Here is a 12,365-nt window from a genome sequence, read left to right on the forward strand (position 1 = left end):
GTTCATGACTGAATCATCTAGACCCACGGTTGTCAAACTGGGGTACGCGTACCCCCAGGGGTACATGGACTGATTTCAGGCGGTACAAAAAAAAAGATCTAAGGTCGGCGACACACTGGCTGCGTGGCGTGAACGTCTCAGCTGCGTGGCGTGTCCGTTTTTATTTTGGCTCCCATGTTAACAGGTTAGAGTTTGCACACTGACACTCGCTTCTCAGGAAAACACGTGCATGCTAGAAATAGAACCGACACCTATTTTTCACGCGACACGCAAGCATGTTGGAAGCGTTTCCAGGCAAAATAGAATAGGAAAAGATGTTTATATGTCATTTTGACACGAATACATATTAATAAATGTCATTTTGATGTTTGAAAGTGTCTAGGGTTTGACATAAATGCAAATATAAATGTAAAAAAATATTATCAATTTTCAAATACTGCACCTGTCAATACAGAACGAAATATATAGCCTATTTTGCCGTCAACATATATAACATATAAACATCTTTTCCTACTCTATTTTGCCTGGAAACGCTTCCAACTAGGGCTGTCACTTTACGTTCGAAAATCGATTGCACAATCGATTGGACCAACCAACGCAAGTTTCGAAAACGAAAATAGGGAATCGATTTTAACGGTCTTTTTTCGGAGCGCGTCCAGCTCGTCACGATCCGCCCGCAGCGATCGCGCGTCACACAGCAACTGCAGGCTCTGACAAACACACAGAACAGCAGATTATCCTTCTGCATAATGCGTCTCTTTTTACAACTAAACTGTGAATTCTGCCGGTATGCAGACAGTCTCATGCATACAGATACAGATTCGGGCTACGCGTCTACAATCGCCTACGTAGGCGACATTTGACATTTCTAATCGTAAACACAGCCATGTTGAAGACTGAGGTAATGTTTTTCATTTATGCTATGGCAGTCCACTCTGCTTATTGTTTTTCGAGAATGTTGCACTCCTGTTTGTCATTGTGTACGAAACTTCACGCCAATAAATCATCAGAAATATTGCTGACTTGTGCGCGTCTCAAGCGCCCTCTTTACGTTCGTCCTAATGCCTGTTCGTTGTCCGTGGATTTGCCCATATTTTGCGTTTAAAATGGAAACGTCTTTAGACATGGAAAATCGATTTTACAATCGATTCAATGAACACTTATGTCTCAAAAATCGAACAGGATTTTTTCAAAAAAGTGACAGCCCTACTTCCAACACCCTTGCGTGTCGCGTGAAAAATAGGCGTCGGTTCTATTTCTTAAGACCAAGTATAGGTACAGACTGTTTGTGGAAAATTATCTAAGACTGAAACTGTCCCCAATTCGGCCTAACATCGCTGCATTATGTAAGAACATCCAGGCACATCCCTCACATTGATTAAACTGGGGATGTGGATGGAGAGGTGGTAGGCCTATTCTGTGTGGTTTACTACATTTAGTTTACCGTTTACTATTTAGTTTACTATTGTTAATGTGTTCTCTTTTTTATTATTATTTTACAGTAGAAAAGTTAAGAAAATATACAATGTTATCATATGTGAAAAGCAATACTTATCAGTATCAGTGAAAAGTTAACAATAGCTTTAATGAGATGTTGGATATGTGTTGTAGGCCTATTGTGTGTGAGATTGGGTGCATATCTGTTTAAAATCATTATATTCAGCACATTTTTATCATATGTTGACTTTTGATGAGATTTGTATCATATGTTTATGATTCTATTCACTATTCTCGACAAAATTGATAAAAATAAATATTAATAAAAAAATAAAAAAACTTGTTGTTAACAATTGGTGGTGTTGGGGGTACTCCGGAAGATCTATAATGTCTCAGGGGGTACATGCCTGTTCAAAGTTTGGGAACCACTGATCTAGACTGGTTTATTAACGGGTTTCTCCTATTCACTGCAATGAACCGACTCAAATGATTAATTCACGAATCGCACATCATTACAAATGTATACCTATGACTAGAACGAAATCAAGAATTTTGATCGATTCCTCACAGAAATTGGCTCAGAGGCTTCAGAAAGCCTAAATATATACATCACTGGACTAGTTTTATTGTCGCTTGGTGATTTCTGTGTATGAATCTTGGTGATTTCGCTTGGTGTCGTTTCTGAATAACCCGCGAACGAACACACACACTTGGCACACTATAATGAATACCTGTTCTTTATAGCATGCTTCCTAAAAGATTATTTTACGAAGTAAATGCCAAAATCATCCAGGAAATTATGGAGTTCTGCTGGAACCTTACAATCGTCCCAATCCTCCCCTGCTAACACACACACACACACACACACACACACACACACACACACACACACACAAATGTTCCTCAAAATGCTTACAAATACATTAATCACACACACACATGCTCCTTAAAATGTTTACAAATACATTAAGCATTAAAGCACACACACACTCACACACACGTTGGGTTTCCATGTTTTATGGGGATTTTCCGTAGAAATAATGATTTTTATACTGTACAAACTGTATATTAAATCCCCTAATCCTAACTGTTTTAATTTAACAACTTGTTTCTAATGATTATTTGTATATATTTCATATTGACAGCATTATGTTATTTATTTTGTAAGTGTCATGTTTATCTCTGGATACAGGCTTAATGTGTGTCATTGTTCTCTACAGGTTGAGTGAGTGTGGTGTCACAGATGAAGGTTGTGCTGCTCTGGCTTCAGCTCTGAGATCAAACCCCTCACACCTGAGAGATCTGAGGCTGACTGAGAATAAACTAGGAGACTCAGGAGTGAAGCTGTTTTCTGCTGTACTGGCGAATCCTCACTGTAAACTGGAGGAACTGTGGTAAGATCATCTCTACCATAAAGACTCGGAGTGAATAAGGATTAATATGTACAGTAGATAGTGTATACAATATATCTTTGGTGTAAGCCCCATCCGGTGGTTCAGCGACAGACTCCAGCTTGAGCCGTCAGATCCTGCCGGCGGGAGAAGGCAGCGGTGAGGAGTCTCCCTGAAGAGGAACATTTACATCTTACTATATTATTAAAACTAACAGTTAAATAAACCGGACAAACTACAAACCAGACAACAGATGCAGGATACAGTGAAGAGGGTTTTTAAATTACAAATGTTTGCTGTAAATCAACTTGCCTTGTAATGCTTGTGCAAACAGACCCTTGTAAAAGCTTGAGCATCGCCTCAAAATGTGTGTGTGCAGCTGAAAAGAGGGAAGTGGTGTGTGTTTCACCTGAACCAGGGCTATCACCATATCAGATTTATCACTACATGATTATCATGGCCAAAATAACACACAATAACAATATATCACCATATCTATGTAAAATCTTGAAAAAAATAATAATAATGCTATCAGTCAAATTCATCTTTACTTTGTTTATTTTGTGTTATTTTTGAACAAGAAGAATCACTCCATCACACACAAAAGGAACAATTACACTTAATGCGACCGGTTTGAAATAATGGCAACACTTTATCACAAGTATACAGTAACACAGCGCTTATAAATCATTTTCAAACTATTAGTTTATAGTTAATGAATAGTATATAATAGTATATAAGCTGTAGTTAATATATTAAGAGACTATATACAAATAGCAAATTCTTGGTTCACTGTCACTGTAATTAACCAAGTATTATTGTTTAATTAGCTCTTATGTAAAGAGTTAGATAATGCTTTGTTAACAACGTATTAACCATAAATAGTTCTCACTCTAGATTAGGTCACGGAGAATCAGAACATGTCATTAAGTGCTTTAATACATATATATAATATGCATAGTTAAACATATACAATAGAAATAAAAAAAAAGAAATAAAAAAAAAGAATGACGAACATCATCAGTTATCAAAAATTGAATTGCTTGAGGAAAGACCATTTAAATCTACAACGGGGTAAAAAATACAGACAGCCCGGTGGCAACAGTTCAATAGCAGAGGCGAGAAGATCCTCTTATCATTCATAATATTATTTTTATTATTTAACGCTTCCTCTTCATTGATACTTTCTATGCTTGGTTATGCAGTCCCTAACAATTTACTTGCCATTGTCATTTGCCATTGCACACACAAACGTCTATATTACTAACAGACCAATGTCGCTGTACACTGGCCAAGTGGGGACTTTCTGAACGATCTCTACCTATACAAGTGGGGACTCTCATAGGCTGCAATGGAGCTGTGTGTGTGTGAACAGTTAAGGCTGTCTTTATTTTGTAACTATATATATATATATATATATATATGAACATATATGAACATATATATATATATATATATATATATATATATATATATATAAACACACACACACACACACACACAATATATATAATAACATATAAAATATATGTTCACACAGGCATCAGAGATCACAATATGCATAGTTTAACATATACAATAGAAATAAAAAAAAGAAATAAAAAAAAGAATGACGAACATCATCAGTTATCAAAAATTGAATTGCTTGAGGAAAGACCATTTAAATCTACAACGGGGTAAAAAATACAGACAGCCCGGTGGCAACAGTTCAATAGCAGAGGCGAGAAGATCCTCTTATCATTCATAATATTATTTTTATTATTTAACGCTCTCTCTTCATTGATACTTTCTATGCTTGGTTATGCAGTCCCTAACAATTAACTTGCCATTGTCATTTGCCATTGCACACACACACGTCTATATTACTAACAGACCAATGTCGCTGTACACTGGCCAAGTGGGGACTTTCTGAACGATCTCTACCTATACAAGTGGGGACTCTCATAGGCTGCAATGGAGCTGTGTGTGTGTGAACAGTTAAGGCTGTCTTTATTTTGTAACTATATATATATATATATATATATATATATATATATATATATATATATATATATATATATATATGAACATATATGAACATATATATATATATATATACACACACACACACACGCACACAATATATATAATAACATATAAAATATATGTTCACACAGGCATCAGAGATCACAATATGCATAGTTTAGAATATACAATAGAAATAAAAAAAAGAAATAAAAAAAAGAATGACGAACATCATCAGTTATCAAAAATTGAATTGCTTGAGGAAAGACCATTTAAATCTACAACGGGGTAAAAAATACAGACAGCCCGGTGGCAACAGTTCAATAGCAGAGGCGAGAAGATCCTCTTATCATTCATAATATTATTTTTATTATTTAACGCTCTCTCTTCATTGATACTTTCTATGCTTGGTTATGCAGTCCCTAACAATTAACTTACCATTGTCATTTGCCATTGCACACACACACGTCTATATTACTAACAGACCAATGTCGCTGTACACTGGCCAAGTGGGGACTTTCTGAACGATCTCTACCTATACAAGTGGGTACTCTCATAGGCTGCAATGGAGCTGTGTGTGTGTGTGAACAGTTAAGGCTGTCTTTATTTTGTAACTATATATATATATATATATATTATATGAACATATATATATATATATATATATATATATACACACACACACACAATATATATAAAATAATATATAAAATATATGTTCACACAGGCATCAGAGATCACAATATGCATAGTTAAACATATACAATAGAAATAAAAAAAAGAATGACGAACTTCATCAGTTATCAAAAATTGAATTGCTTGAGGAAAGACCATTTAAATCTACAACGGGGTAAAAAATACAGACAGCCCGGTGGCAACAGTTCAATAGCAGAGGCGAGAAGATCCTCTTATCATTCATAATATTATTTTTATTATTTAACGCTCTCTCTTCATAGATACTTTCTAAGCTTGGTTATGCAGTCCCTAACAATTTACTTGTTACTAATTTTCTTAATAATTTCTTCTGTAACTCAGCAGCAGTTCCATACCAACAAATAATACAGAATATCATAACACTTTCAATGAAAGCACTATAAAACATCAGAAGCTTTATGATGTGGACATTACAGCAAAGTTATTGCTTTAAGAAGTTCATTCTCTGTTGTGGCCTATTAAATAAAACATAATTTCTACTCTAATAAAATCAATAGATGCCATTTTTTTCTGTTTCCTTTGTTTCTAGGATGTTGATGTACAGAGATAGTCAGTGTTTGAAATATTACACAATTTAAATGCAACCAAACATGTCGTTCGTTACCATCCAACAGTGGACCCTTCTTTAAGATCAAATTCAGAACTTTTGAGTTGACTTGCTGCATCTTGTCATTTTAAAGAAACAAAAATGAAATACAATTTTTTTTCCATAATATAACTTCAAATATGCAACAAAAAAACAACAACAACAACAACAAAAAACTTAAACATGCCAAGATGGAATCTCAACTCTGAACGATCTCTACCTATACAACAGTGGACTCACAATAGCCTGCAATAGAACTGTGTGTGTGTAAACAGTTAAGTCCGTCTTTATTTTGTAACTATAAGTATATATATATATATCATAGATACTTTGTATGCTTGGTTATGCAGTCCCTACCAATTTACTTGCCATTGTTATGTGCCATTGCACACATACATGTCTATATTACTAACAGACCAATGTCGCTCTACACTGACCAAGTGAGGACTTTGTGAACGATCTCTACCTATACAAGTGGGGACTCTGCAATGGAGCTGTGTGTATGTGAACAGTGAAGTGAACTGGCAGTGAAGTCTGCCTTCATTATGTAACTATTATGTAGTATATTATATAGTATATTATATATTATGCCTTTTTTCATTCATAACATTATTTTTTTTTAGTTAATGCTTATTTTCTCTCTTTATAGATACTTTCTGCTTGGTTATGCAGTCCCTTTAGGGTTTATGGGATTAATCAAACAGAAATAGCTCTTTAAGGTAACGATTTCAGGTGACCTATATTTAGTATAGTGTAAAGCATACTTTATACAGTGAATAATGATTTCATTAATTTAAAATGAACTTCGCGTCCCCAGTTGGATGGTATAGAACGATACTTGTTTGGCTGCTTTGTACATTTCTTGCCATCACAAACACACTGTAAAGATTTTGGAGATCAATCTCAAAATGTTACGTAGACTTGCTGCACTGAACATTTTTAGTTGGTTCAGTTGAAATATATGAAGTAGGGATGTTCATTTAACATTTTGTTTTCTGACTGAAAGCTGATTCTTGTTAACCAGTCATCATCAGTTAACTGACATGATTTGAAGGTTAGATTAGAATTAAATGGAATTAGAATAGATAATAGTCTGTGACTGATTCAAATACCTCAAACATGTAGATTTACATGTGCAAATAGCAGCATAAACAACAGAACATGAGGATTCACACACCGTCACATCAAGCACCCGCAGTGCTTCTGTGAACACAGTAAACCAGAATAAAACTGTATATATAACTGTATAATAAATAGGCCAACTTAAATGAACAATTAACAAAACTAAAGTGCAATAAATAATAAACGCTTTAGGGTCTGTTTACATGACATAATTTTCAACTGAAAACAGAAAACGTTTTGGCCGTTCATTTCAACGAAAATGCCATTTTGGGGGCCTGACAATGCAAGCTTTTGAAAACGATGCCTTTCCCATCTGCGTAAACAACAGAAATGGGAATTTGTGAAATTGGTACGTCATTCCAACCCGGTCACACTAAATGCATCTCTAGCACACATTGTGTTTATTGTGCAATTTATACACGGAAAGGAGTTTATGTGTGCATATGATATGCATGGGTGGGTTTAGGGTAGATTTAGTAGTGGTGTGTAATGTGTAATATGTAATATGTATTATATGTTTGGTTAGGATTAGTGTTGTAGGGTGTGTGTGTATTACATGCAACAAAGTGCGTATCATATGCATGTAAAAAAAAAAAATTCGCGTAAAACATTGCACGATAAACAATGCATGCTATAGAGATGCATTTTCATGAGATCAGGCTGGGCATCCACAAGTATATAACATGTTCACATGCATACTTATCATCAGGTGTTCACATGTTCATGAGTATTCGCCGTTTTTTTTTTTTTTTTCTGACAAGGCGAACTACTGGCCTGGCTTGCATAATACAGCCCTTTTAGTGTTTATAGGGTTTGTTTTTAAACAATGTTATAGTTGTATTTAACAATATTTTACATTTTCACGCACTTGTGTAGTGTATTACTTTGGTTTGAAAATTACTTGCATTATCTTTTTAACTGTTAAATTCTCATTCATTTCTCTTTCATTATGCTTAGATGAGGTTAAATCTTGGCTTGCTCAAAACGTTTTGTCTTTAAATGAAGACAAAGAGGTGATAGTTTTCGCCCCACTGATCATTTTAAGACCCCCAGCATCGATTTGAGGAGCTTATCTGCATTTATATCTACACATGTGCGGAATATGGGGTGTGCTTTTAGATGGGCCTTTACAATTTGACAAGCAAATATCTTCAGTAATTGGATCTAGTTTCTATCATCTTTGCTTTTATCTAAAATTAAAGACTTCCTAACTGACAAAACTGAATAGAGCAGAAATGTCTCTTTAAGGTAACAATTGCAGGTCACCACACAAGTTAAACTGTACATGATCTAGACTCTAGATAAATAAAATGCGACCACAGCAGTAAGTCAGGGGAATGCTTATATTTCTTCCTTTGGTTTCAATTTTGAACATGTTGCAGTTCTTTTTAAAAAGGTATACATTTTAGTACAATTATAAAATGATATAACATTATTTGATACTGTACATTAGCAGCAATTACGGTACACATTTTTAACTTTAGCAACAAAGTGGAGACCCTCTTTTCTGTAATGAAAGGCCAATCTTATGGGTTGTGGTCTCTCAGACATCGGCAGTAATAAAAATAAAATAAAAACATTGTTTCCCTTTGGACTTTAATTACACTTGATACTGGGCATCATTACATTTTTCCCCTGACTGACAGGTGATGCTTGTAACCCGATCATAATCTGTTATCCGACAAGATTAGAATGTTATATTCTAATTAAATTAAATTAGAATGTATGTATTTCTCAATAATTATCACTTTTTTCAAAGCTCTTCAATCCACTGTCTTAACCAACTTCCAGCTTCACTGCAGTTAATTTCACATTCAAAACGCATTAAAACTACCAAAACACATCATTTATGTTTCAAATTAAGTCATTCTTTCAGAACTCTAGTGAAGGTTTCAGCCAACAAACACAATAAAATATACAAAACAAAAAACACACACAAACAACAGGCAGCAATATGCACTATTTTCTGCTGTTCAGAATTCAATGCAATTTATGTTACATGCTTCATGTTTACATTAATGTACAACATGATTTCCTTTTGTATAGATGGTGATGAAAATGAAAGACTAAGACTTGTGTAGGTGTTTAGTTACATCTTAATTTTTCTTTTCTTTTTTTGTTGTTTTTAAAAAAAAAAAAAGAATATTCAGAATATATATCAATGTGGTATATGGTAGAAATATTGCACATTTCAGTCTAGCTTAGGTTTTTAAATTAAATAACACAGTCTTGGAAATAATATGTAAGCATGTGCAAATAAGCCTGTATAGTAAATCAAGTTCTGTTGGTCTTTGTGTTTAAGTGAGAAATTAATTCATTTAAATTGAAAGATCTCAATGTTAATAAGATCTTTCAATTATATGTAACAGTTTTGAGCGTATAAACGAGTGTATAAAAATGGGCTCTGAGTTTTGGCAGTGGTTGTGTCTAAGTGAAATATGTAGTTTGGAAGATGTAGTCACTGAATGCATTAATACAACATTGAATGACACAGACATTTGCAACACTTCTACAGTAATACCATATTAAAATATATTCAGAATCTAAAAATAAATACTAAATACTATCAAAACAATTAGATGTAGCTGAACACATACAGGTATTAATCTTGCAGTTTCATCACCATCTGTAAAAAGGGGAAACTTGGGGGGGAAATGTGTACTGTAGGCTACTGACCAATGACCATGTGACATAAAATACTGTGAATTCTGAACAACAGAAAACAGCAGAAATATGTTATAATGCTACCTGTTATTTGTGTTTTTTTTTTTATTTAACTTGTGTTTTTTGGGTAAAACCTTTTCTAGTGTTCTGGAATAATGATTTGATCGGAGACATGAATGAAGTTTCAGTGCATTTTGAATGTGAAATGAACTGCTGTCAAGCTGTAAGTTGGTTTGGAGAAGATATCATGGTCTTTTAACCTGATATCATTTAAGATTTAATTTAAGACTGTAGTATAAATGATTGAATGATTTAACCATAACTCATTACTATCCTTGATATTCTAAAATAGGTATTTTTCATGTGTATGTAGACTCTAGTGTGTGTGTATTGAGTATTGAGTTGTTGCACTTCCCCCTAACATGCAATTTACATATCAATGCAGGAAGGCCTGAAAGGCCAGTGTTTTTCTCAGGTGAGAAAACAGGCCAACAACCCTCACAGTACTGTAAGATATCATGGTCTTTTAACCTGATATCATTTAAGATATAATTTAAGACTGTAGTATAAATGATTGAATGATTTAACCAGAACTCATTACTATCCTTGATATTCTAAAATAGGTATTTTTCATGTGTATGTAGACTCTAGTGTGTGTGTGTATTGAATTGTTGCACTTCCCCCCAACATGCAATTTACATATCAATGCAGGAAGGCCTAAAAGGCCAGTGTTTTTCTCAGGTGAGAAAACAGGCCAACAACCCTCACAGTACTGTTACCAATATATGTGCAACTTCTCAAATAAACTAGAGAAAACGCTGGGATTTACCCTGCCAAATTCAATTAAATTACAGGTTTTTACAATCGCTAGGACACATTTCTCAATATTTAGGTACATTTTCAAAACTCTTCACTCAGTTCTTGGAAAGCCCACATTTCTTAAAAAAATACAATAGTTGCCGGAATTTTGAAGATAATCAATGTGGGCTTTCCAAGTAAATGAACGATCAATGACCACACAGATACTTATATCCACCTGCTCAATGATATTATCATAGATGATGACAGGGTTCAACTGCAGTGAATTGTAAACAGTAGATAGTGTCATTCTTGAAAGAATTTTACAAAAGAAAGCATTGTGTAATGCTCCTGTTGTTTGTATTTTTTTATTTTATGAGTGACAAAGTGTTTCACTAAGTGTATGGGTGAAACCTTTTCTAGTGTTCTGGAAGAATAAGTTGATCGGAGACATGAATGAAGTTAGAGTGCATTTTGAATGTAAAAATGAACTGCTGTCAAGCTGTAAGTTGGTTAGGAGAACTGAGTGAAGAGTTTTGAAAATGTACCTAAATATTGAGAAATGTGTCCTAGCGATTGTAAAAACCTGTAATTTAATTTAATTTGGCAGGGTAAATCCCAGCGTTTTCTCTAGTTTATTTGAGAAGTTGCACATATATTGGTAACAGTACTGTGAGGGTTGTTGGCCTGTTTTCTCACCTGAGAAAAACACTGGCCTTTCAGGCCTTCCTGAATTGATATGTAAATTGCATGTTGGGGGGAAGTGCAACAATTCAATACACACACACTAGAGTCTACATACACATGAAAAATACCTATTTTAGAATATCAAGGATAGTAATGAGTTATGGTTAAATCATTCAATCATTTAAACTACAGTCTTAAATTATATCTTAAATGATATCAGGTTAAAAGACCATGATATCTTCTCCAAACCAACTTACAGCTTGACAGCAGTTCATTTCACATTCAAAATGCACTGAAACTTCATTCATGTCTCCAATCAAATCATTATTCCAGAACACTAGAAAAGGTTTTACCCAACTCCTAAATAACTGCTTTGTAAATTATGCTATACTTCATTTAGAAATGATAAATTGATCATTAAAAAAGTATGAAAATACAATTATTAAACACATTATTGATATGCTTTTAAAACAGGAATAAAGCATTTATAGCTGTATTTATAAACTGCTTATTAATGTATATTAATTCTTTATAAATTAATTAACTGTTTACTAATGCTTAACTAATGAATAATAGCGTGGAGTTATTATAAAGCTCCTGAACTAAGCCGCCAGTTAAACATCAGCTCTACAGTCTCAGAGCCTCTAGGACAGCAGCCATTCAGACAATAGAGAAGTGTGAACGACGTGTGTTAATGGGCCACTGCAGTTCCTGCTCCAGCCTACAGGAGCGCTGCTGAGTATGGACTTAAACACACACACACATGTAGGTCCCCACTTGGTCAAAAATGAAAAAAATTCACCAGAGCGTGTTTTAGCTGATTTTAACATGTTTTAAAGCATGACCAACAGGGGACTTGAAAAAAGTCCCCACTTGGCTCGACGGTCCCCTGTTGGTGAGTGTGCAACGACACCAAGGTCCCCACTTAGATAGGTAGACAAGTACACACACACACACACACA

At 34.4% G+C, this 12,365-nt stretch overlaps 2 protein-coding genes across 3 annotated transcripts in view; both read left to right on the forward strand.

Moving 5' to 3' along the window:
- The window catches only part of LOC311083995 (protein NLRC3-like), a 441,701-nt gene that overhangs the window by 330,870 nt on the left and 98,466 nt on the right, over positions 1–12,365 (forward strand). The gene's annotated exons all lie outside the window — the stretch shown is intronic.
- Positions 1–12,365, forward strand: part of LOC311083036 (uncharacterized protein) — a gene marked incomplete at its 5' end in the record, with an annotated part of 38,497 nt that overhangs the window by 21,769 nt on the left and 4,363 nt on the right. Inside the window, one exon of the mRNA XM_084114286.1 lies at positions 2,658–2,831. Coding sequence (XP_083970412.1) covers positions 2,658–2,831 — 174 coding nt within the window. The remainder of the gene's footprint in view (positions 1–2,657; positions 2,832–12,365) is intronic.

This window comes from Abramis brama (assembly GCF_963993115.1).
Source record: "Abramis brama genome assembly, chromosome: 5".
NCBI classification, from domain to species: domain Eukaryota; kingdom Metazoa; phylum Chordata; class Actinopteri; order Cypriniformes; family Leuciscidae; genus Abramis; species Abramis brama.